Source organism: Pelophylax lessonae (genome assembly GCF_965119305.1).
Source record: "Pelophylax lessonae genome assembly, chromosome: 5".
In the NCBI taxonomy this organism is placed as follows: domain Eukaryota; kingdom Metazoa; phylum Chordata; class Amphibia; order Anura; family Ranidae; genus Pelophylax; species Pelophylax lessonae.
Window position 1 is genome coordinate 337,837,573 of NC_138772.1, and position 27,874 is coordinate 337,865,446.

The 27,874-nt window shown below is 39.9% G+C and overlaps 1 protein-coding gene across 1 annotated transcript in view; it reads left to right on the top strand.

Annotated features, from left to right (window-relative positions):
• PHACTR1 (phosphatase and actin regulator 1) overlaps nt 1-19,754 on the top strand; it is a 490,073-nt gene extending 470,319 nt beyond the window's left edge. Inside the window, exons 12-15 of the mRNA XM_082257554.1 lie at nt 1,426-1,487; nt 9,532-9,672; nt 15,559-15,635; nt 18,595-19,754. Coding sequence (XP_082113680.1) covers nt 1,426-1,487; nt 9,532-9,672; nt 15,559-15,635; nt 18,595-18,610 — 296 coding nt within the window. The 3' untranslated portion in view covers nt 18,611-19,754. The remainder of the gene's footprint in view (nt 1-1,425; nt 1,488-9,531; nt 9,673-15,558; nt 15,636-18,594) is intronic.
• The last annotated feature ends 8,120 nt before the right edge of the window (nt 19,755-27,874 follow it).

Consider the following 27,874-nt stretch of genomic DNA (forward strand, 5'->3'; position numbering starts at 1 on the left):
TGCCTCTAGCTGCAGGCATCACTCTGGTACAAGCACTTTCCCGAAATATCGGTAATATTGGTAGCCTCCAGGGCCAATTCCGATATACATCGGGGAAAGTGCATATCGGCCCTCGATATATCGGCTTTGCCGATAATCGGTCGATCCATAGTTAGAAGGGCCATCATCAAACCTAAAAGTATACTTTTTTTCCTTCTTCAGTCCACTTCTGGATGTATTTTGTCAGCAAGAAAGCTTTAGGGGGGGAGGGCAAGCAGGGGATGTTTAGTGGTGTTAGAAGACTCACTATTGTTCAGGAAACATGAAATCATCTCTAATTTCTCTTTTTTGAAGACCTGTACTGTTGAAATGTTGCTCTGCACATAATACATAATAGTACATTTTTGCAATTTTTTCTTCTAAACTAAAATCACATGACAGGAAGCAGAGCTTGTACAAAAAGAGCATCATCATTCAGGTGTGCCTATGTATAAATACAGCCTTGATGGTATGGTATGTCATTTATGCATAACCTAAAGCAGACGTGTGGCCCGGCTATTGACGTTAATTTCTTAGGAATAAGCAGTAATTGAGCTTTAAGGAAAGATATCACTGACACGTGTAGCTGCACACACTATAAGGCAATTCATCCGCAAAACTCAGAGGACAAAACCAGCTAAGCTCCCACTGCTCCACCTCCTAGTGACTCAGCAGCCTTCCAGTCTTGTACTCTGTAATGAAAACACGGGAAAGTGCATTGAAACTAAATAAGCTAAGTTGCTGAGAAATTAGAAGTTCAGTGCTTCTGCTGTGGATTTATGGAGGAATTGCTCCACAGAGCCTGCAGCTGCAGGCTTATTTCCCCTACTGCACACCCTGGTTTAGTTCTCTGACCCCTGTGTCACTACAGCACTTAGCAGTGATGTAGGGGTCAGAGGATGGAACCGTGGCACATGAAGTGGAACACAGGCATTCAATGCTCCTCAAACTGTAGCATGCCAAAAACAGTCTACAGCGCTGGAATGGAGGGGTTGCAGGTGACATAGGATGTTGGAAAGGCGAGAAAACCGTTTCTCTTTTAGGGAGCTGACATTAGGAATTATTAAAAGACCTGACAGAGTCACTTTAGGCATTTGGTTTGGTGCTTATACAAAGGTTACTACATAACACTAGAAATGTGTCTGCAGTATCAGAGCCGCCTTGCGTAATGAAAGTCTAGTCACAAGGCTCTAGTTTCATATAGGATGATCAGTAGTTAACCCTTCTTAGAGCGTGTAAATATTTAAAACTATGATATACCCATAACTCGTATTAATTGATTGATTATCTGTTTGTTATAACCCATTACTGAGGAACAGAAGAAGAGATAGATATTTGCACACAGGCTTGTTGAATTGATCCTTTGTAAGAAAAATCACAACATTCTTAAAAATTCCTATTTTATAGCTCGTAATGAACAAGAAGAACAGGAGGAAAAACGAGAGATAAAGAGGAGGCTAACACGCAAGGTAGGACCATGTGCTTGATCATTGTCTAAAATACTGGAACTCTAAGCAAAACTAATGGCCTTCAAATATGTCATAAATATTTTAGCTGGCCAAATATGATTTTTTAGGTTAAAATAAATAGGAACATGCACTGAGCTAATGACCATTGTTTCTCAACATCCCTTTCCTTTCATCTTATTCATATGCATTCTATGGGATGCTTTTTTAGGCTATCCTTGCTAAGCACTAAGCACTATTGCTTATGTGATCTGTATCACTGTATATGTATATGACTGACTCCTATTGCACATCTCATGTAATGGATGTACCTATTGGGGGTGTTTTACTAAAACTGGTGCACACAGAATCTGGTGCAGCTGTGCATAGAAACTGTTAGAAATTCTGTATATAGCCCTACAGAACAGACTGCGCACAGTCCCCATGGGCTTTGCTGCTTAACTGCAGACAGGAAACAGGAACTTTAATATACAGAGAAAACACATAGCTTTTAACAGTTTTCAGCTACAAACCTATAAACCTGCTATCTACTGTTTGATATATTTGTTACACAAAATACAATAAGCTTAAACGAACCAGCTGAAGTTAGAAGCTGATTGGGTACTATGCACAGCTGAACCAGATTCTGTGTGCACCAGTTTTAGTAAATCTTCAAAAAAAAAAAAAGATTTTTTCACTGTAAAATCATCTTCTTTGTTTACTAAAAAAAAAAAAGATGGCATACATCATTAGATCCTAATTACTAGGTTAGAGTGTCACTTGCAAGAATAGGACACTAGATACATAACAAAGAAACACAAACTAGGAGCAGTCACTGCTGGATTGCCATCTGTATACCTGGAATCTGCTGCTTAGTTGTTTTCTGAAAAGCAACTCACTACAGATCGATTTTCAGGGTATGATGCAATGTAAACCTAGCGTAAGGCCCTGTACACACAAGGCAAATATCGGCTAGTATTGGCCAGTTCAACAGAAACTGGCCAGCATTTGGCCTGTGTGTATGGCAGCCCGGTTTCTGTCAAAGGAGCATGACCGAAGACTAGCGCTCTCAGCCAATGGCAGCCTTCTGTAAGAACACAATAGCTCAGCAGGAAGATTGCTGTACTAACATCAGATAGTTAGTACTGCAAGCTCCTCCATTTTATTTTTTTGTTCAACCCGCTGGGTTGAATGAAAAAACTGATAGTGTATACCTAGCTAAAGGGAGGATGGTTTAGGCAGCATTAGTTCAGGCACAGGTCAGGCATGGTTTGGAAGGAAGAACTGCATCTATGTAGGGTGACCATGTTTGATCATTACATTTACAGGCTCTGCATATAGCTAATGCTATGTCCACACAATGACAGGACTTTACTGTTTTTCTCTCTCTTTCTGCAAGCCTGTAGGTCAGGTCTTAACTTACTTGAAAACAGCAGACCTTCTATCAAGCTTGAATAAACAGAAATCTGTATACAGATAACTATTAGAAGGAACATTTCAAAACTTGTATCTCAAATACAATAATAAAACTATGAAATGGCAATAAAAAAAATAAATAAATAAGAAACAGCATTTAAGACCATGGTGGCCAACACACAGCTGATTACTGTTTAGTAATCTATAAAATACATTTACATTTTATTGTGTCCTTTTGCCTACAAAGGTAGCCAGATATTGCAATTTCCCATTTTCTTTTCGTCATGGAGGGCATAGAAGTCCTTTAATACTGCTAGATGATATTTTATAGACTGCTTGTATATTGCTTTGTTATCACTGTATTGTGGGAAATGACCCTATAGTTGAAGTTAGAAGTAGCTTTGCATTCTCAATGCGCAGAAACGATATCCTGTTTAATAAAATTATTTTCCTAAATGAAACTCTAGGATAATGTTTGTGAACCATCTGTTATACTACATAAACTAATTTTAAAATTGGATCTGACTGGTCATACACAGAGCCATATATTTATTGAACAAATAGTTTAAACAATTGATAAAAAAATGATGGTTGATGACTCGGTGTTAAAATTATATTAGTCCCAACCAATCAGGTCATGCACCATCACCCCAATAGGATATGTACAAAAAATATGAAGAAAAACGGGGCTGTCCCGCTACTAGACTACCCCACTCAGGGGTAGATAAAAAATATAGTTATCTATGTTGTTAGATAATAAAATCAAAAGCAAAAATGTATTATCTTGCAGCTTCCAAATTTTTAGATGCGATGACTGCATTCGTTTTCTTTGTTAGGTGTTCTTTCCCTTATTTTCACCTGGTGATCTAGCCACAAGTCTGTTTTTTTTTTTTTCAAAAGAACAAGCTGCTCTTCAAATGCATGATTTACAGGGATGAGAGAAACCATTTACCACTGACAGGGGTGCCTACAATGAGCAACTTTAATTTATTTATGTAAAATCTTCATCCAAAAAAGCAAAAAAATAAATGTTTGCTGTAATTGCCTATAAAGTATTAGCTGGAGTTTGGCTTCAACTGTTAGTTCATCAGAATCTGGGAATACTGGGCATACATCTAACACTCGTCTCCCCCCAGACTGACAATGCTGCTGTCCAAATGTGCCCCCTGCCTAAAGGGCAATATGGATCAATAAAAAAGATAATTCACAGAGCCTCAGAAGAAGAATAGTTAAAGCTTATAAGAGTGAAAAGAGAAAATGATTTTTAAAGACTGGGGCCTACATCACTATATGAAGTAGAGTAAGCCTTTCAAGCAAGACTTACCAAACATTATCAACTGGAATAATGTAAATTACAGGAATGAACCAAAACACCCTCCAGCCACTGTACCCAACTGATCAACAGCTATAGAATGTTTTGTGGTTATAGGTAATAATCCACATCCTTTTTCCTAGTGTTACTGCAGTGCCAGTGCAATGTCCTTTAGCACCCAAAGTGGAAAGGCCAAAGTGTGCTCCCCTTAATAAACTGAAACTACTTCAGGAACACATATTGCATGTCCTGCCCTTTTTCTGCCCCTTCCTGTTGAAGGACCCAAGGTGACATCCTTATCTGCCTATCCGTTTTCCCGGCCCTAGTTATCTACATGTCTCACTACCATAAAGCATCCAAAACTATTGGTGCTTATATCTTGTTTTAGGGCAGTGGGAGGAGCCATGCATCTTTTTGCCCTGGACCAAGGCTGCATAAAGCAAAAATACAGGCTAATATTATACAGTCATTAATTCTAAAGTACACAAAGGGTTCTTTGACCTATGCCTAGTTATACCTTTTTATTGCTCTTGAAGTCCTACTCTACAGAAGCCATTGTATCTATGCACTGCACTGAAGATGGCCAATAAGCCTGAAACAGCTTATAGCACTGTATTATTAGACCACATCTGTGCTGTACACCAGCATGTACAATTGACCCTGGAGCCAGTTAGGAAAGATCCATTTAATGGCTCCATGCACAAACCCATTATATTCCAATTTACCAGTCCTTAGATGTGATGGCTGCATTAGTTTCCTTTTATCAGGATTTTTTTTGCCTTGAGTTTCACCTGTGCCACAATTCTTGTCCCAGGGTGGCGATGCTCACTCATACTGTATTGAGAAGCAACATTGTCACCCTAAGCTTCCTAAGCTTAGTCTTGTGGACACGTGACCAAATAAGGGGGCCTCAAAGGGCCCTTGGCTGTTAAGTTGAAATGTATCCATATACTATTCCCTAGTGTTCTTGATGGATTAACCATCTTTCATTAAACATGCGAAAGTGATATGTGCGTTGCCTGTTAAAACAAAAAATGGCCATGTTTAAAGTAGAACTTTGGACAATTTTTTATTTTTTCATTCTGGATAGATTAATGGAGAATTATAACCACTATCAGTTTTGTTTTGCCATATTTGTCCTATTTCGGAGATTTCTCTTCACTTCCTGTTCCTTCCAAACAGGAAGTGAGAGGAAATCCCTGTAAATTTTGGGAATTCCTTGGGGACCACCAGGTTAAATATACCAAGGTATATTCCACGTGCCTAGGAGTAATCTAATGATAAATAGTGATTTATAAATATTATATGGTATAGGGTACAGCAGCTGCTGTAGAAAAATGAGTAAATTAGAGGGTAATGGTCTTACTAAAAGGCCAACTACAGCGCTTGCTAATTTAACCCCTACTTAAATAGCAGTAATAATAACTGAAACAGGTGATATGTGATGAATATAAAAACTGTCAGTAAATTATAAATAATCTGTAGTTAAACTTAATAAATAGGTGATATTAATGTAGTGATTAAAGGTGACTTGTGAACAACCTGAAATAAATAACAATAGTAAAATCATTCAATAACCAAATAAACACGTGGCACAATATGCATCAGTGACTTGATAAATAAATATGTTCAACGGGTAGGATCAAGGATAAAGTCCAAAAAGTGACTGTAGTGCTCAAAAAACAGAGTCCTCAGTGATTGTGAATTTTCCAACAAATTCAAAAGTGCAGGTGCTCAGATGTGATTGTCCATGACATTGATTCCTTTCACCGCGTATATGGATAGAGTGAATCATTTACTGGATCTCGTGGGTCCTATATGCCATATGGCATTAGGACCACTTGTGCTTAGTTGCCCCCTGGGCTGGGATGGCTTCCCCTTTAAGATCCTATGGGCTAGTGTCGGCTCCTTAGGCTCTGAGGACGTCACAGGAAGCGACGAAACGCGTTAGATTGGAACGCATATCGTTGTCACGTCACGTAAGGTGGAAAGCAAGCCGGAAGTACCGCTCGCCACTCTGCAAAGAGGACACGCAGTCCGCACCGCTGACCACCAGTGATTCGTTTTTTACTTATTTTATTGCAATCTAACCCAATTTTGTGGGTAATAAACTTTATGATTTGAAATACTACACTATCTGGAGCTTCTTTCTACTTTTCCCATATTCAACTGGCCGTATACCCCGGAGCCTAAGGAGCTGGCACTAGCCCATAGGATCTTAAAGCCATCCCAGCCCAGGGGGAAACTAAGCACAAGTGGTCCTAATGCCATATGGCATATAGGACCCACGGAATCCGGTAAGTGATTCACTCTATCCATATACGCGGTGAAAGGAATCAATGTCATGGACAATCACATCTGAGCACCTGCACTTTTGAATTTGTTGCAAAATTCGCAATCATTACTGAGAACTCTGTGCACTACAGTCACTACAGTCACCTTTTGGACTTTATCCTTGATCCTACCCGTTGAACATATTTATTTATCAAGTCACTGATGCATATTGTGGCACGTGTTTATTTGATTATTGAATGATTTTACTATTGTTATTTATTTAAGGTTGTTCACAAGTCACCTTTAATCACTACATTAATATCACCTATTTATTCATTTTAATCACAGATTATTTATAATTTACTGACAGTTTTTATGTTCATCACATGTACAGTACATATATGGTGGCAAGGCGACTCTCCAAGTACCTAGTACGTGATTCTCGCACTGGGGTAGGGAGCAGTTGGCTGCAGCATGAACCAGACAGCAGGTGCCAGGCGCTGATTAGTCGCCAGCACCTGAGAATCGGCTCTGGATATTACCGAAGAGAGCCCTGTGTAGGTAACAAACACAGGGCTCTCTTCTCGCAGTAGCAATGTGCTGTTGTGTTCTTCCTGCAAAGCAGGTAGTAAAACACAGCACATTGCTTAGTAAAAACAGTTGGCCACACATTTAACCCCTTGATCGGCCCTAATGTTAACCCTTTCCCTGCCAGTGTCATTAGTACAGTGACAGTGCATATTTTTAGCACTGATTACTGTATTGGTGTCACTGGTTCCCAAAAAAGTGTCAGTTAGGTGTCTGATTTGTCCGCCGCAATATCGCAGTCCTGCTGTTCGCCGCCATTACTAGTAAAAAATATATCCCATAGTTTTTGGACGCTATAACTTTTGCACAAATCGATCATTATGCACTTATTGGGATTTTTTTTTACCAAAAACATGTAAAAGAATACATTTTGGCCTAATTCGCCATGAAAATTTTTTTTATTGGATATGTTTTATAGTAGAAAGTAAAAAATATTGTTTTTTTTTTTCAAAATTGTTTGTCTTTTTTTGTTTCGTGCTGTTCATGATTTAGTGCACTGGGTCTGTGGCGCCAGCCATCCACTCCCGCTATGATTGGTCACAGCTGGAGCCAAGCAGGGGGTCCGGCGGACCCGATGTTCGCCCGCACCTGGCGATCGTTTTTAGGAGAGGCAAAATGGCGGAGAGGAGAAGAGGGAGATCTTGTGTTTCTGCTAAGCAGGAACACGGATCTCTGTCTTCTCCCAGTCAAAGCATTCCACACACAGTTAGAAATCACTCCCTAGGAGCACATTTAACCCTTTGATCGCCCCTGCCAGTGTCATTAGTACAGTGACAGTGCATTTTTTTAACACTGATCATTGTATTGGTGTCACTGGTCCCCAAAAAGTGTCAAATAGTGTCAGATTTGTCTGCCGCAATGTCGCAGTCCCATTAAAAATCGCTGATTGCCCCAATTACTTGTAAAATAAATAAAAAAAACAAAAAGTCCTTAAATCTATCCCATCGTTTATAGACTAAAACCTTTGCGCAAACAAATCAATATACGCTTATTGGGATTTTTTTTACCAAAAACATGTAGCAGAATACACATTGGTTGTAAAATTGAAAGAAATTCAATATAAAAAAATAATAATAATTAACCACTTGCCGACTGCCTAACGCCGATCTACGTCGGCAGTCAGCCCCTCACAGGCAAAGTGACGTAGGGCTACGTCACTAGCTTGTGAGGGTCTAGGGAGCGAGCGCGCGCCCCCGGAGGCGCGCTCCCGCTCCCGCGTGGTTACGGACCCCACCGTGCGTGTGACCAGCGGACCCGATGTCCGCCGGTCACTTGGCGATCGGCGGGGGAGAGGGAGAATGTCAGGCAGCTTGTGTAAACAAGCCACCTGTCATTCTCCTCGCTGTAAAAACACTGATCACACGGATCTACTATGTAGATCCGTTGATCAGTGTCCTTACAGCTCAAGCCACAGCCAATCACAGTAGAAAGCACGCCCCTAGGGACACACACAGCCCCTCCCTCCCAAATAAAGTTAACCCCTTCACTACCAGTGTATTTTTACAGTAACAGTGCATATGTATAGCACTGATTACTGTAGAAATGTCACTGGTACCCCCAAAAGTGTCAAAAATGTCAGTCAAGGGTCCGATCTGTCCGCCCCAATGTCGCAGTACCGCAAAAAAAATCGCAGATCGCCGCCATTACGCGTTAAAAAAAACCAACAAAAATGACAAAAATCTTTCCCTTTGTTAGTAAACGCGATAACTTTTGCGCAAACCAATCAAAATACGCTTTTTGCGATTTTTTTTACCAAACATAGGTAGCATAAAACAAATTGGCCGAAAATGTTAAAAAATTTTGATTTTTACATTTTTTTGGGGGGAATTTCATATAAAAAAATGTGAAAAATATTGCTATTTTTGCAAAATTGACGCTTTTTTTTGTTAATAGCGCGTGATCAAAAAATCGCACAGGTGATCAAATACCACCAAAAGAAAGCTCTGTTTGTGGGAAAAAAAGGACGCCAAATTTGTTTAGGTACAGCGTCGCACGGCCGCGCAATTGTCCGTTAAATTCACGCAGTGCCGAATCGCAAAATACCCCCTGGTCGGAATGGGGGTAAAATCTTCCGGGGCTTAAGTGGTTAAAAAACAATTATGAAGAAATTAGATTTTTTACATTTTTTTATTGGGTATGTTTTATAGCATAAAGTAAAAAATATGTTCAAAAATGTCACTCTTTTTTTATTTATAGCACAAAAAAATAAAAACCACAGGGATGACCTAAATACCACCAAAAGAAAGCTCTGTTTGTGGGGGAAAAAGGCATTAATTTTATTTGTGTACAGTGTCGCACAGCCGCGCAATTGTCAGTTAAAGTGCCGTATCGCAAAAAGTGGCCTAGTCATCAAGGGAGGGGAAAACTTCCGGAGGTCAAGTGGTTTAAGATAACATCCACACCTAATCTAGCATCTTACTGTAGATCCTGAGTGAAATCTATATTACAATTTAACAACACATTTTTTTACACCTACAGCTCAGTCAGAGGCCAACAGTTGAGGAGCTACGTGAGAAGAAGATCCTGATACGTTTCAGTGATTATGTGGAGCTAGCAGATGCACAGGACTACGACAGGAGGGCGGATAAGCCATGGACCCGTCTCACAGCCGCTGACAAAGTTTGTATCTTTAGCAATTTAATTATTCAGTGTTAACAAAGTTTAACAGAGCATTGCCATGGAAATCACTTGGAAATATTTAGAAATGTGGGCTTTTAGAAAGTTATCTGCCAGTTCATTAACCACCTCTCTACCGACACCGTGCTGAAACAGCCGCCACAGGTAGCGGTTATTATAGAAGGAAAATTCTCACCAAAAATGACTTAACCATTTGCCGACTGCAAAAAGTATATATACAGTTTACAGTTTGCAAATGGTTTACCAGGATTATGGCTGAAGATAACCCCACTATTGTTTTTTTCAGCTGACATCTGACTTTTTTTCAAAAGTGTTTTGAGTGTCTCATGAGACGCTGGAACGCTTTTAGAAGCAGCGGGACGTCCACCCCCACACACAACCCCCACCCGCCACCCCGCAGCTCTGTGGTGTTTCTCGGGCTTACTGTTTCCGCCAGCTCACCTGAGAAATGATCCATTGGTGCGGTCAGCCGGTCACAGAGGCGATCAAAGACTAGATCATCTTTGATTGCCTCTATGGCCTTGGAGGACCAGAGCAATGTCATGACATCCGGTCCTGGGTGGAATTCAGCAATTTTTTTTTTTTTTTTAAGGCAAACAATGAAATTTTTTATTTATTTTTTTTAATCTTTCGCTTTTTGACCCCAGATCTCTCCATAAAGAGGACCTGTCATCCTTATTTCTTTTACAAAAGATGTTTGTAATGGGAATAAAAGTGATCAAGAAAAAAAATTAAAGGGACAGTGTATAAAGGAAAAAAAAATTAAAGTAGTAAGTCGCACACGCATTTGTAAACAGTGTTCGCTCCACACATGTGAGGTATCGTCATTGATGTTAGAGGGAGAGCAATGATCCCAGCACTAGACCTCCTCTCTAACTCTAAACAGGTAACCTATTAAGGTGTTTGAAGAGTCGCCTATAGAGTTTTTTAATACTGTAGTTTGTCGCCTTTACATGAGCGGGCTCAATTTTAACACGTGAAATGTTAGGTATCTATTTACTCTGCATAACATCATCTTTCACATTATACAATTACAAAACTGAGAAAATATTGTGTTTCCTTTTTTTTTTTTTTTTTTTTTTTTATTCATTAAAATGTATTTTTTTCTAAAGAAAATTGCATTTAAAAAACCGCTGCACAAATACCGTGTGACATAAAAAATTGCAACAATCGCATTTTTTTTCCCTAGGGTGTCTGCTAAAAAAATCTATATATATATCTATAGATATAGATATATAGATATAGATATATATATAATGTTTGGAGGGTTTTAAAATACTGATTTAAACTTGTAAACAAAAAATGCCAGAAAATTTTAAATTTCGGTTCTTGTTCCTTTTTTCCCTTTATGGACCAGAGCAACTTTTAAATTTCCACTGTGACCCTGTTTTTTTGGCAATAACTTTGTCACTACATAAGATAATACAATAATACACACGAAATTTTACTGTAAATACAAAGTTTACATTTTTTCCAGTAATTTGTTATGTTTAAATTGATGCTAAAATTTTTGCAAAGGAATAAGTTTTTCTTTCCAGTTTTGTTCCTTTATTTTAAGTGATATTGAAAATAATAAACTATACAAATAAAACTGAAAAAAAAATATTATTGGTTGAAAAAAATAGAAATAAAAAAAAATTAACAGAAAAATAAATGCAATGGGGAAGAAGGTGTTAATTAGGACTGATTATGGTTAACTGAGCGTTAACAAGGGGAAAATAGAAATACATGATGAAAAAAATCTTTATATGAATGATATAGTAAATACAGTGCAATGATACATTGTTTTACTTAATGACTACCTGCAGGAGGTATTTTATTCAGGAGTGGCTGCATTTTGAATTAAATAATGAATAAATATTTGCAAGACAAAGCCTTGGTTAGTTGAATCGAAAGCAGGTAATACCACTCCAAACGTCTGTCTCCGCACGCGCCACGGGTCAATCAGGTGCCCGCCCACAATGAGTCCTCACTCCATCTGCAGTATGTCAGGAAACACTGGGGCCACACACCAATTACATCACTCGACTAAGGGGTGTACATGTGTGAGAGCGGAAATGGTTCATAAGCCATTGCAAAGAGTTGCGTTGTCCGCCTATAAACAGCAACCAGATTTATTCTTTCATTTGTGTGTAGCAGGTTTTCCAGGCATTGGGCCTGATGTGGGTCTGTCATTGTTACCGGTTACCTCTCTAGTCCATATGAGCTGCGGCCCTGGGTGTGAGAACTGACACATTGACAACTCCGGAATCTTTGTTTGGTTGTTTTATTGTAGTTTTAGGGGATGGAAGAAGGGAATGAGTGGGATACTCCTTTGGCTCGACTATGTACAATTCTGGGACTTCTATGGCAAAAATGCCCGTTAGCGCTGTCTTGACGCCAGCTGACGCTAGCCAACGCTTACTGACGCCTTGAACACACTGTATCTCTGAAAGCTGGGCTAGAACTCCGACTTTAGTCCAGAAGATCCAGGACTGTGGAACATTGAACATCTGACACTGCTTGCACTGCAAAGTCACTGACTACTCTCTCCAGCCTTGCCCTGGCTTGAGGTAGCTTGCTGTGTATTCCTGTATGGCTGCAACTCTCAACCGATGCATTCACACTGTGCATTAACTCTTCAGGGCCCAAACTGCAGGCGCCCCTTTTCACACTTCACGCTTCTCAACCTAGGTACCTCATCTATCACGGTAGGGCCCTCTGACCAGGCACCCCCTTTACAGCTAGCTGATACTTGGATCATAGAACCTTCTCCAGAGTGGTCCCCACTGACGCTAGGCAGACCCCGAGGGGCAATCCTCAGTACTCACAACCTTTGTAGGCTTTCCTGGGACTGAACCCCTCCCTCTACGCAGGCTCTCGGCACACCGGATCCCCCTCAGCTCAACTCAGCACTCTCTGGATTCTCAGGCAGCACCCGAGACATCCGATTCCTCTGACAGGAGGAGAGAGAGACCTCCTGGGACTCTGCTTCGTGCCAAAGACACTCAGTCACGCACTCCCCTCAGACTTATACTCACTCCCAGAATCCTTTGCAGCAGAATCTGCCTTCTGGGGTAGTTATAACCCTGAATGTGTCCCTGATTGGGTTTCCTCCGCTGCCCTATGAGAAGCCTCTCACAGAGCCAGTGGGGAGACTCCCCTCTCAGCAGACACACCTAGAAACCATGACACCCTACCAAAAAGCAATCATGGCCCTGCTGTTAGGCAGACAAGGCCCACCATGCATTTACCTAGCACCTACCGGTAGGGTGCTACATGTGTAATGTAGTTAGAACTATAAAAGGTCATTTCTGATTTGTTGCAGTTGTTTAGGTATAGGTTTGAGCAAAATAAAAATAAATGATATGCAGAACGTCTCTGCAATACATGCACTTTTCTCCATGTTTTACCTCTGCAAGCACAGAAAAATAATTCCGGACCCTGCCAGAAAACCAAGGAACTAACTTTCTAATGTTGACTGACAACAGTGACTTGTAGCTTTTTCTCCCCATCTCCATGAAATAAAGGGGGGGGGGTTGTAGTCCAGCAGGAGATAACTCAAGCTGACACTGACAACACTGTTCAGGATTTTAGTGCAGCAGAGGAACTCAAGAAGTTAGAAGCTCCCTGGGTTTCTGGCAGGATCAACAACAAACGGTCAAGAGGGAAAAGAACCGCTCAAGTGAGGGGATAGTTCCAAACACATCCAACCCAGGTGCAGGCACGGATCCGCAGTCCTGATAGCAGCAAATGGAAGAGCACAAAAAGCCGCACAACCGGTTGAAGATGCAAAAAGTTAAAATCCAAATTTATTTTGCAGGCAAAAAGATAAAATCATCCAAGATGAAACCAAAACAGTCGGAGACATGGGGGGGAAAGGGGAGCACGGCGGTTGACGCGTTTCACGGAGTCTTCCGCTTAGTCGTAACTATGCTGTACAATACAAGACACTGCTATATATAGAGGAAAAGGCATTTCAAATAACATGTACCTCCCAGAATGTGCTTGATTGAGCCCGCACAGCTGCAGATACTAAATCCCAATTAAGGGCACACAAACAACCCAGCAGGAATTGTATGTTTGTTTTTGCTTCACCTTTTGTCCAAAAACGCATAGCAAAAAAGTTCTATAAATGCATATGCGAAAAAGCTTTCAATAAAAATAAGGAAAAAACAGTAGTGATAATACGCAAGCATTTTCTGAAGGATGATACAGCTTTACAGGTTTCTCAGGATGTGGACAATTTCCACATCAGGATTTTGTCCCATTTCGGTCTCTGCATCTTTTTTTTTTTTTGGAATGCATGTGTTCTTCGATATATATGCATGTTGTTCCGTTCGGCTTGCCTCCATGGCTATATATTTATGCAATGTGTGGCTGATTCCTTTATGGATATTGATTGTGCTATATGCACGGTGGTTCACACATGTGCATGCTATACTCTGTGTTCAGTACTCTGTGTTCAGTATGATAAGTCGACATGTACACCTAAGCATATATATATATATATATATTTTTTTTTTGTTAGATCGATGTGGGATATGCCTGAGACGTTACCAATGTCTTGGGTATATATCCATTTAAATGTCCCTATTTTTATATCTTTATAGGGGATAATAATACCATTATGCTGATAAAGACACACAGGACTTCTATGTTTATGCATTTATGTATTTATTATTATTTTTATGGTAATGTTTAGTGTTCTTACATATCTCATTGGTTATTTTTATATTCTTTCGATTGGGTGGATTGCCCTATGTATGTGAACACAGTTGCAGATATACCACTCAATGGATGGGGTTATACGTTTTTGGGGGTTGTGCTCATACCTATTACATATGTGTACAATCCCCCCCCCCCCCATTTATTTATTTGTTTCATATGCTATATGGACGTGATGTATGTGTTCGTGGTTACACATTTATTATTTTTATGTGTACCACTTATATATTTACACATATATGCTCTTCATGACTATATTATACACCATTTCTTTTTATACCATAGTTCCATCTGGGTATGAACACATCTATATGCTTCCGTTTTACTGTTTTCTTTTTCTTTGTCTTTCTTTTTTCTTTTTCTTGTTTTTTTCTTTTTTCCCCCTTTTTTTTTTCCCTTTGTTTTTTTCCCTTCGTTTTTCTTTTTTCTTTTCTCCCTTTACTTTGTTTTTGTTCGTTTTTTGGCTTCTACCAGCTGTCTTTTTATATTATCACTACTGTTTTTTCCTTATTTTTATTGAAAGCTTTTTCGCATATGCATTTATAGAACTTTTTTGCTATGCGTTTTTGGACAAAAGGTGAAGCAAAAACAAACATACAATTCCTGCTGGGCTGTTTGTGTGCCCTTAATTGGGATTTAGTATCTGCAGCTGTGTGGGCTCAATCAAGCACATTCTGGGAGGTACATGTTATTTGAAATGCCTTTTCCTCTATATATAGCAGTGTCTTGTATTGTACAGCATGGTTACGACTAAGCGGAAGACTCTGTGAAACGCGTCAACCGCCGTGCTCCCCTTTTCCCCCCATGTCTCCGACTGTTTTGGTTTCATCTTGGATGATTTTATCTTTTTGCCTGCAAAATAAATTTGGATTTTACCTTTTTGCATCTTCAACCGGTTGTGCGGCTTTTTGTGCTCTTCCATTTTCTGGCAGGATCAACGCATACATATTATTCTATTTTTGCAGTGTTTTTAAAGAGCCAAAACATGGGAAAATGAATATGTGTTGTAGATTTACACTTACTTTTTTTTTTTTTGTGTTTTTTTTTTTAGGGTCGACATTTTTACTACTCATTGCCTACATAAATAAGCCTGTATTTCTTTTTGTAATAAATCTGCTGAAAGGGGAAATCTTTTTTTTATATGCTCTTTTGTCATTCCAGGCAGCCATACGAAAAGAGCTGAATGAATTTAAAAGTACAGAAATGGAAGTTCATGAATTAAGTAGGCATTTAACAAGGTTGGTACTTATTTATGCATCAGTAATAGATATAAATGACAGGAACATTTTCAGGAGCGTGTTTCACATAGAGACTCACTGTAGTAGCTAAACGAATCACATTGACTGTAAGCAGAATGTAATAGGCTGTTGTTGGGCAATACAGGCAAGTTCTTTGGTTAAATAAGATGACAAATACAATCATGTATTGCAAATGACTACTAATGTAACTTGTAAATAAATGTAAAAGTGTAAATAAGTGTAAAAATGCCAATTTCATCTACACAGGGGTATTTCCTAAGAGCATAAAATGTTGTAGTTCAGGTATTAGTACATCTCTGCCATTTCCCCAGAGGTTAGAAAGGTGGTATCTTTGGTATAAGGCATATACATTTTGGAACGGCTAGCCGTTCAGGGTACTTATTCTAAACACTGTTGTATCCCATTATATATGAAACATTTGCTTCTAAAACAGAGCTATAAGTCCTGGGTTTTCAGTGAAATGATTTGGCAGCAGGATAGCATGATAGTTGAAGTCAGGGCTGCTGTTAGAAATCACGGGGGCCCCGTACACCTGGCAGCCCCCCCCCCCCGAATATATTTTACTAAAAATACACTAATATCATTATTAGTGGACACAAACATTACAGAGAACCCATGTGAATTCGCTCTTTTTAATTGTTTTTTTACATTTTAAAAAAAATTTAATATTTTTTTTTAAATGTTAAAAATGTTTAAAATTATTTTCTTTTACAATTTTTTAAAATGATTTATTACAATGTTTAATTATTATTTTTTCTTTAGAATTTGTTATTTTTTTTTTTTCAGCGCTCTAGGAGGGGGATTGGCACAGTGAAAGGGGGGCACACAGGGAGCGAGAGATCAAAAGCAGGCAGAACAGGGAGGGGGATCGGTGTAAGAGAAGCAATTACAAGCAAGAACAATGCCCTGTGTCTGTCTCTCTCTCCCCGCAGCAGCTGAAAGCTGGCAGGAGGGGGAGAAACTGGCTTTCAGCTGCTGCAGAGAGCCGCACAGAGCTTCCTTCTGTAATTGCCCCCCTGCCCGATCGCACCAATTCCCCATGCTGTTGGTCCCCCAAGTGTGCCCAGGCCCCCTACAGGAGGACTGGTGGTCCCCCTCTTTCAGCAGCCTTGGTTGAAGTCATATTAGTAGCTGGTTTAATACTTCAACTCATAACGTTAGATTACGTTTAAGTATAAGGGTTTAGAGGCATGTTATAGTTAGGAGTTACATTAAGAGGTTAAACCATAGATTGGGTTAGTTTATTTTGTATTTTTTGTATTTTTCATAAAATAATAACAGCAATGGGTATTCTATTTGTTTTACCAAATGGAGCATCCAAGGTCTGACTGATGTCTATAGTTTAGCTTACCCTGCTCTCTTCTGCTGTTGTGATGTTGCTGAAGTTTCCTTCAGAATTAGCTAGTATTTATAGTGAGTAATTCAATCACCTTAATCAAATCACCATGGTATGTGTGGAGGCAGATGTTGATCGCCCAAGAACATAATAGAAGTTGTGAAAGCTTGCAAAACCGTTCTGCTCTAATTACATATGCCAATCCCATGGCGTCTAAAGTCTGCGATAGGTGTTAAATCAACAGAGTAGAGATGTTAAACAGTATTACATGTGGGTGAAAGCTGGTCTCAAAGGCCCCCACTCCTGTTTAGAAAGTGGTTGTTCCAGTTTTACGAAGATGACACCAACTGTCGCCTACATAGAACAGGGTGCTTTACACTTTCCATCATATTATTGGCATTGACACAATACCTTAGATTAAAGGGACTGGATTAAGGTGACTGAGTTACACGTGTGGATATAAATGCGGAGGTATGGTCTTGACATTTGAGACACTGCGGTTGATTTACTAAAACTAGAGAGTGCAAAACACAGTACAGCTCTGCAAGCTGAAGTTTGAAGCTGATTGGCTACCATGCAGAGCTGCATCAGATTTTGCACCCTCCAGTTTTAGTAAATCAACCCCACTGTCATTTAAGATGAATAAGCTACTTGATAAGTGGAAAAATGTCTTCAACATTGCAGAAATGATCTAGTTTATTGTAACTATTACTAGCTATACCATGCCCTGGAATAGTAAAAGCTTAAGATGTACCTACAGAAATGTCTATTAGGCATAACATTTGTAATATTTTCCTTGATATGGAGGAATCTTCAGAGGTTCTTATGTATAATTTGTTTTAAGCTGTCGCAGAAAGCACAGCAGGTTTTTTCACCTAATAAAAAGAAAAAACTGAGAACAGACGTACAGTACTCTGTAACATTGTGTATCACAAAAAATGTACACCAAGCCAACCTTTTTTTGGTATATTAAATATAAACTGTAGCGCTAATCTTTTAAAATATATATAAATAGTCCATGAATAATATAAATCCATGTGGAATGGTGAAACCACACCTCTTGAATGTGGAAGGGTGCAGTAGATGCGCCCCCAAAGAAAGAGCCTGGGTACCCTTACCAGAACTAATGATCAAATCAGCCTGAACAGAAAATGTAGCAATCTGGGGGGCCTCAATCCCAAAGTTTCGGATCAATCCACTTCAATAGATTATGTTACGATTTAAGCCTCTGAACTGATAAATGCTCCATACACATGAAAATAAGGAAATAAACCCCTCATAGTGCAGTAAATCCAGATAAATTATTTATTTATTAGGCCAAAAAGTAATAAACTCACATTCTATCAGAGTGGCTTCGGCTTGTGTCTGCAGTTCGTTCAGCGTGGTTCAGTTTCCAACCGGAAAGATGGCCGCCGTCGTTCTCAGCTGCCCATGCGCCGGACATCCACCAATCCACTAATAGTCTTTTTACATTATTTACCAGTATATGTTTTTGGTGTAGCTGCTTTTATGATATTGATTGAATTGAAATCCTGTATGGTGCTTAGCGCAGCTATTTTTATATTTATTTATCTTTTTTTTTGTATGTTTTCTGTTTTACAGGTTTCACAGACCCTAGCATTAAAGTTCTACTTGAATACTATTTTCAAAAAGGGAACCACAAAGTGCTGGGATATTTTATTTTCTCTTATACGTCAATGTAAATCTATGGAACTGCCTTGTTTATCAAGAGAAAATAACGGCATTCGCATAGTCTTCATAGATGATCTCCATCTTCACTAGACCTTCTCAATGTGAAGCATTGTGCAACGGAAAATGTCAGCAGAAATGTGGATTTGTCCAGTATGTACAAAGTGAGCAGATGTTGTTCTTCCGTCAGTGCTTGGACGTCAACATCTATGTGTCGCTGTCTTCGATAGTCCACGTGAAAGGAAGGGTCCTTGAACCTGAACAAGCAGAGGAGTCCTGTGAAGCATATGTCATAAATTCTTGATGCATTCAGCCAAATCTATATGGGCTTTGTGAAGCAAAGAAGAGAGACTTGTACTACTTTTCCTCTGTAATGCATTCCCAGTTCATGTTGCATCTTCCATGTCAGAGACTGGTTGCTGAATTTTGAGCCTGTTGTGGTAAATGGAACATGTGCTCACTCAGCAGGATATAGAGAAATGACAGGGAAGAAATGACTAGCAACATGTAGCTTTGCAGCTATTATCTAGCAACAAAATCGTCAATATGTTCCGTAGCCATTAAGAGAGTAATCAGGGTCGGATAATAAAAGCTCACAGAGACATCAACCCATTTGAAGAACAAGAATATTTTCTTCTTTTTTATTTCAAATTACCTAAAGTGGTGTGGCCCGAATGTCAGTGTACTTAGGTTCTGAGTCTGCATACCTGGTTATGTGTATTTTTGCACAGTGCATTTCATTGTCCCATATTTCAATTGCATACAGTTGAGTTGAGCAGGCTGCTCAATGTATTTTTATTATTACAATTCTGTATCAGCAGGTGCAGTCTTGGTCGGTCCAAATTTTCCATTTTACATCCCACAATAATATTTTCCCAAAGGCAGATGTTGATGGTGTTTGTCTTTGGGAATGTGGTGTCATTATATTGTGCCTGTTCTGTATAGAGTAGGAACGACTGCAAAGACAGAGTCAGCCATTTCAACAGGTTAGACGTTTCCATTGACTGGGCCTGTTCATATAAACATGGAGTTTTCTTGTAAATTAAATAAACAAGAATATTTTTCAAAATCGACTTTTCGTTTATGCAAATATTTCTGGTGATTTACCTTTTAATGGTGTCATTGTCAAAAAAAGTAACATATCTCAATGTGTGTGTGTGAACATGGGTTTGATCATATCCAATTAGACAAACATTTCTAATTGTAACTTAATGGGATATAGCGTTACTAGGACTGCGTAAGAGAAGCATGACAACACCTTGAGCTTTTAGATAATACTATGTATTTTGTGCATTGTGATCTGAAATATTTTTCTAGGAAATAGGGCAATCAGGAGACGAATTGCTTGCCAATTCTGCCACCATCTATGATACAAACTACAATAACCGGAAAGTCTGAAAATCAGTACAATGTTGTAGTCTGCTGTAGGCAAACAAGTTACATAGGAACCTAGTCTAATAAGCCAAGTTATATAAGAACTTTTTTCCATCTAACAATTTTCTATCCCATTTATTAAAAGACACAGCATTAATCATTAAATCCCACCCACTGGGTTATAGTGGCAGGTACAAAAATACACTAGGGTTAAACCCGCAGTCTAGTAGAGGCAGCTTGTTTTTCATTTTGTGTGTGTCCTTGGAGGTAGGATCTTAAGCCCCGTACACACGATAAGAAATTCGGAAGGGAAATTTCGTCCGACGACCGATCTGCCGATTTTCGGATTGTTAGTATGGTGCTTTCGACAGCCGACTCCAACTTTTCGGCTGACAAAATCCTGATGTGCAGGCTATAAAATTTTTGTTGTCCGTAATACAACGTCCGATTTTCCTCTCATTAGAACAGATTTCAACGGAAAAAAATCTTAAGTGCAAGACTAGGCATGCTCAGAACCGAAAGAACACATACAAAGCAATCCAACACATGACATCACTTCTGAAGTAGACTTCTGTCGTACGGGAAAATTCGTATGAAAAAAACCTCTTCACTTTCCACATCAGACTAGCATGCCACAAAAAACGGACGACAGATCATTCGATAATCAGATCGTGTGTACGGGGCTTTACTGGGGAAAGACCAATCTGTATGCAGGTGTGATGCCACTGCTAGAGCATGCTTTGTTCAGCTAAATTCAAATAGAAGTAGAATCTCCCAGTGACAAATGGAAAGTAGAACCTAGGCATGGTATTATTAAGGATAATAATATGTAATATAATGTTATCACAGCAATCTTGGACACCTTTTAGTGTTAATGAATTGTATAATGTTTGGTCACAACCCTAAAAAAGTATTGAAGAAATAACAATTACAGCTTCTCACTAGAAAAAAGTGGCATTAGGCAAAGCATTTTAAAAGAGAAGTATTGGGTTTGCAACTGTAGCAGGTTTTCCATGCATTGGGCCTGATGTGGGTCTGCCATTGTTAACGGTTACCTCTCCAGCCCATGTGAGCTGTGACCCTGGGTGTGAGAACTGAGACATGGACAACTCCGGCATCTTTGTTTGGTTGTTTTATTGTAATTCAGGGGATGGGAGAAGGGAATGAGTGGGATACTTCTTTAGGCAACTAAGTACAACTTGGGACTTTCTCAGAAAAATGTCTGTTAACGCTGTCTTGACGCCAGCCAACGCCAGCCAACGCTCACTGACACTCAGAACACAATGTAACTTGAAAGAAGTGCTAGATCCTCGACCTTGAGTCCAGAAGATCCAGGACTGTACAACAATGAGCTACGAACACTGCTGTACTACAGAGTCACTAACTTCTTCCTCCAGCCTTGCACTGGCTTGAGGTAGACTGTTGTGAAATCCTGTATGGCTGCAACTCTCAATATGGCTGCAACTCTCAACACACAATGTCTCTTCAGGGCCCAAACTGCAGGTGCCCCCTTTAACTCTTCAGGGTCCCCTGTCTAGGTACCCCCTCTGTCACTTCAGGGTCCTCAACCTAGGTACCCCCTTTACGGCAAGCTGATATCTGGGTCCTAGAACCTTCTCCGGAGTGGTCCCCTCTAACACTTCAGGCAGATCCCCAGAGAAAATCCTCAGTACTCACAACCTGTGTAGGCTTTCCTGGGACTGGACCCCTCTCGCTCTCCCCTGGTTCTCAGCACACCGGATCCCCCTTAGCTCAACTCAGCACTCTCTGGATTCATAGGCAGCACCCGAGACATCCTCTTCCTCAAACAGGAGGAGAGTCAGCCTTTTCTCTCTCCTGGGACTCTGCTCCCAGCAAAGACACGCACTTCCCACAAACTTATACCCACTCCCAGAATCCCTTGCGGCATAATCTGCCTTCTGGGGTAGTTACAAGCCTGAATGTGTCCCCTGACTGGGTTTCCTCCACCGCCCTATGAGAAGCCTCTCACAGGGACCAGTGGGGAGACTCCCCTCTCAGCAGGCACACCTGGAAGCCATGACACCCTGGCAAAAATAAATCATGGCCCTGCTGTTAGGCAGACAAGGTCCGATATACATTTGCCTAGCACCTACCTGTAGGGTGCTACACCACTAAACAAACTTACATTACTGCTGAGGCACATAGGCCTAGACCAAAAACTATTATCATTATAACACCTCCCATCCCTTGCCCCATGTAAGAAACCACACTCACAACCATTAAGTTGGAAAGGGCAAGGCAACAGCTTTATTTCATTTCCAACAGAACATGTAAACACTTTTAACCAGTGCCAGTCTCAGTTGTACTGTGAGCACGTTTTAACCTTAACAAACAATTTCAAAGTGGGCCTGTCCTTACCATAAGTGCTGAACAGACAGCCTAATTCCATGTTCCAATTAAGGGCATAGCCCATTACTGTAAACTTCAAATGCTGGCAAGGTCAAAAAACTGCCGCTAAAGCTGTGACAAACCATCAATAAGGGTGGACGGACGGGCAGTTCTTCACCATGCGTTCTTCCACAAAGGTTCAGCAGGCTTTGGGGGCATACTTAAAAGAGTGTGGGCCCACCCATCACCCCGTGACCTCCTCCAATAAACGTCCACGCTTTCCCAACATAGATCCCACCTCCTGGCCATGTCCCCATCAGTCAAGGGTCTCTTTTCCTAAGGTGGATCAAGAGGCCTTCATACTCACCTAGGTGGATGCAGCATCAATCTACTGTTGCATCTGTCACCCACCACCAATAATTACCTAAAAAGATGTGTAATCCTAGATATAAAGTGAAAGCATTATCAAAAAGTTAATAAAAGGCCACCATGTAGAAAAATATAACTTTGTGGGAGTAAAAACAACCACTGTGCTCTCCATATCACCACAATGATCTGGTTGCAGGCTTACAAGAAAGCCATGACCCCCTATTTGAGGGTGGTCAAGAAGCACTTGTTGTCATAAAAAGTCTCGGCAACTTGTATCCTTTGTGCTTCATATAAGCTCACATCTGGTCCAGTATATATGCAGTAAACCAATATGGAAGAAATAAAGGGTCAAATACCCAATAGTGTACATCTGCAAATCAATTTAATATAAAAAAAAAATACTCTCAGAACAGCGCTGTAGAGAAAATCTCAATCTCGAGGACATGGTGATGCATTCCTGTTTTGCAATATGGTGTCACATTGTCGCTTCCCCCTTTCATCACAACTGACATAATCAGTGGTAAGAGGATATACAAAACTATTGGTGGTTCAGCTCTCCCCCAATTCCAGTAACAAACATGTTTACATTACTGCTGTATACCTTTTGGAGAGGTTTTCTCATACTTCTGGTCTAGGAGACATTGTCACTGTGATGGAAAGTGAGGGGAAAATCACCTCAATACAGAAGAATACAGATAGCAACACAATTATGATAGTGGATCCACTCTATTCTCCCTAAAGCCCTGTACACACGCGTCGAAAATCGGCAGGGCATTTTCGTCCGACGATCGATCTGCCGATTTTCGGCTTGTTAGTATGATGCTTCCGACAACCGACTCCGACTTTTCGGCCGAAAAAAATCTGGTGTGCAGGCTATAAAATTTTTGTCTGCCGTCAAAACACGGCCGATTTTCGTGCAGTCAGTACAGATTTCGACAGGGAAAAATCTAATGAGCAAGACTGGGCATGCTCAGTGAAGAAAGAACACAAAGAAAGCAAACCAACACATGACATCACTTCTGAAGTAGAATTTTGTTGGGCGAGAAAATTCGTGTGCAGTCTAGGCACATTCCAACCAACAAAACACAACTCTGGACAAAAGACGGACGATCGGTCGGCCGATAATTGTTGCGTGTGTACTAGGCTTAACACTCTATCCTTTGGCTGGAGTTCTATTGTAAATCCCCAAAATGTTTAAAGCAACTATATTTTAAACAGCAGATCAAGTCTAACTAAGACCAGTTTATTTTTATTAAATCTTACGCACTCCACCCCTTTAGGAAGAGGTCCTTCTAAATGCATGGTGTCATATTCTGTAGTCTAGGAGGCAGAATATATAGAATGCTTTATTAACAACATGTGCAGCCTGAGTATATCATAAATAAAACTGGAACTAACTTGTACAGAGTCATAAGTGTGCATAGCCCATTGCATTTGGGTGTGCACCCCAAAGCTCAAACGCATACTGCATGCTTGTGTGTGCATGTGTATATATACTGATGGCGTCAGTAGAGCAATGGATGGCCAGAGATTGGTGTCTTCAGGGCAATGAACGATGTCAGTCGTTTTTTATTTTTATTATTTTATATATATATATATATATATATATATATATATATATATATATATATATACACAGTATATATATATATATATATATATATATATTTTACAATTTTTTTAGCAAAAATAAAGGAGAATGTTTGTTTTTTATTTGGTGAAATATCAGGGGTCTAAACGGGGAATATGCATCACACAGGGTGATTACACACAGGGTGTGTGCCCGCATATGTACAGAGTATAGAAAGTATAATACGTGTAACAGCTGTACATAGTGACATCTATAGGCCAGAGGTATGAACATATTTTTAAAGCTGATGTTATTAAAGCAGTTGTAAACCGCTGTGTGCTTTTTTTTTTTTTTTTTTTTGCAATCTGCAAGGTAAAGCCATAATGTGAAACTTACCTGAAAATGAAGCCATCCAGCACCACGCTGTCATCGCTGAAACGGCTTCCATCTTCACCCAGTCTTTCTTCCAGGTTTGAGGACCAGCTGCATGTACATATCTCCTTAACCGTGCACGTTTAGGAGAAATTTACAGTACCTATAGGTAAGCCTTATCATATGTAAAAGTCAAAGATGGGAGTTTACTCCCACTTTAATGGTGCCAAATGACTCAATTTGTCCACCACACCATTCTGAATTGTTTTATTTTGAGCAGTGAGGTTTGTCTGATATTAAGTTTTAAAAAGAAGACACATGAAATAACTAGGTGCTAACTGCCTTTAACCATGTGCAGGCATGTTATGTATTTGACATTTAAATGCAAACTGCAGGGGCTCCTTAGTGAGTTGGTCACTTCTGTACATTACCATACTTGAGAACTTGCCAGAGTTGACCAAAAATGCTGTAAATTTTGCTTTGGTTGCCGGGTCATTACTGGAACCTGTCAAATCTTCAAGTTGGCCTGTCAGGAAATAGTTGTATACAAAACTACAACAGTACATACTCACATGAGACACGCTGCACATGCACAACCTGCCTGTCACTACCTGCTACTAAGGATGATCGAACGGTTCGGGTCAACCATCGGTTCAGCCCGAACATTGGGTGTTCGTGGTTCGGCCGAATTTAGAACTTTTTGCCCAAAAAGTTCGGAATTCGGCAACCAGAACCGACTAAAATGCAATGCTTCAGGAAATGGGCTTTAAAAGCCCGTGATTGGACCAGAACCATTAGCAAAAGCCAATTGAGGGGGCAGGAGAATGCTAGGAATGTGATTGGAGTGACTAGGGGGTCCCTAGACCAATCATTAGTGAATACGCCCCCCAGTATATAAGATCGCCCCCGCCAAATTCCTAGCATTCTTGTACGGGACATGGAAGAGAGTGGAATGCTGTTCTGTTCTAATGTGTTACAAAGTGTCATTTAGCTATTTTTAGTGTGAGGAAAGGGATATCTAGTGTAGTTAGAGTGCTCCTTTACACTTAAGTTAGCTTCAAAAATTTAGTTTCTGTAGGGAAAGTGTTAAGTGTAAAGGGACCGTAGTGTAGTGTAGGGTTAACTGGCAGTGACTGCTATGGCAGGGTGACAAAACCCTTCCATAGCAGGGTGACCGCTATAGAGAAATGATCATTTCTCTGAATTGCTTCGGCGCACCCATATGGCTTCTCACCAGCCAAGCATTTTTATGCTGCAGGGGCTGCCACTGCCAGTGCTTTTTTGAGGACATGTTTGATGTCAGACATGACATCTGAACATGTGTATAGGGGGTATATATACACATATATGTCTGTATATATACCCCTAGACATATATAGGTGTGATAGTAGCAGAAATAAATGCTTGCGCTAATGAAATCATTTACAGTAATATATTTCTGCTACTATCACACCTATATATGGCTAGGTGTCTATATACATATAATTCTACACATACCACTATACACAACTTCAGATGTTTTGCCTGCCTCAAAAGAACCCCAAAAAATGCCAAAAAAAACGTTAGCGTCAAAAAAAAAAATGCTCAGGTGTGTTTCTGCTGGCATTTTTTGGGGGGTTTTGGAGGCTGGCAAAAATCTGAACTTGTGTATAGTGGTGTATATACACACATCCATATATTTATATACACACCTAGACATATATAGGTGTGATAGTAGCAGAAATATATGCTTGCGCTAATGAAATCATTTACAGTAATATATTTCTGCTACTATCACACCTATATATGGCTAGGTGTCTATATACATATAATTATGTGTGTATATATACCACTATACACAAGTTCAGATGTTTTGCCTGCCTCAAAAGAACTCCCAAAAATGCCCAAAAAAACGCTAACGTCAAAAAAAAAAATGCTCAGGTGTGTTTCTGCTGGCATTTTTTGGGGGGTTTTGGAGGCAGGCAAAACATCTGAACTTGTGCACAGTACCACTATACACAAGTTCAGATGTTTTTCCTGACTGCAAAGAACCCAAAAAAATGCCTGCTTTGAAACCGGCAAGGTGTGAAAACCGAGGAGAGAAGCTAACCCCCTGAGCTGAAAGTTTTCTAATACATACAATCCTTTTTTTTTCTGGTTCTGGACATGCTACAGAGCTGAAACTTCACAGGTACACCTTTTAGACCCCCCAGACACAAAATCATACAAAAAAAAGTTCTTAAAAATTGTCATTTTTGATTAAAAAAAAGCCAATTATTGAAAAAATTAAAAAAAAAAAAAGAGATTTTTTGATTTTTACTTTGCATTTCAGATCTAGGGGGGTCTAAAAAGAGTTTCAGCTCTGTAGCATGTCCAGAACCATAAAAAAAAGATTGTTTGTATTAGAAAACTTTCAGCTCAGGGGGTTGGCTTCGCTGCTATAACACCTTGCCGGTTTAATAGAAGGCATTTTTTTGGGTTCTTTGCAGTCAGGAAAAACATCTGAACTTGTGTATAGTGGTACTGTGCACAAGTTCAGATGTTTTGCCTGCCTCCAAAACCCCCCAAAAAATGCCAGCAAAAACACACCTGGGCATTTTTTTTTTGACGCTAGCGTTTTTTTGGCATTTTTTTGGGTTCTTTTGAGGCAGGCAAAACATCTGAACTTGTGTATAGTGGTATATATACACACATAATTATATGTATATAGACACCTAGCCATATATAGGTGTGATAGTAGCAGAAATATATTACTGTAAATGATTTCATTAGCGCAAGCATTTATTTCTGCAGCTATCACACCTATATATGTCTAGGGGTATATATACAGACATATATGTGTATATATACCCCCTATACACATGTTCAGATGTCATGTCTGACATCAAACATGTCTTCAAAAAAGCACTGGCAGTGGCAGCCCCTGCAGCATAAAAAATGCTTGGCTGGTGAGAAGCCATATGGGTGTGCCGAAGCAATTTAGAGAAATGATCATTTCTCTATAGTGGTCACCCTGCTATGGAAGGGTTTTGTCACCCTGCCATAGCAGTCACTGCCAGTTAACCCTACACTACACTACGGTCCCCTTACACTTAACACTTTCCCTACAGAAACTAAATTTTTGAAGCTAACTTAAGTGTAAAGGAGCACTCTAACTACACTAGATATCCCTTTCCTCAC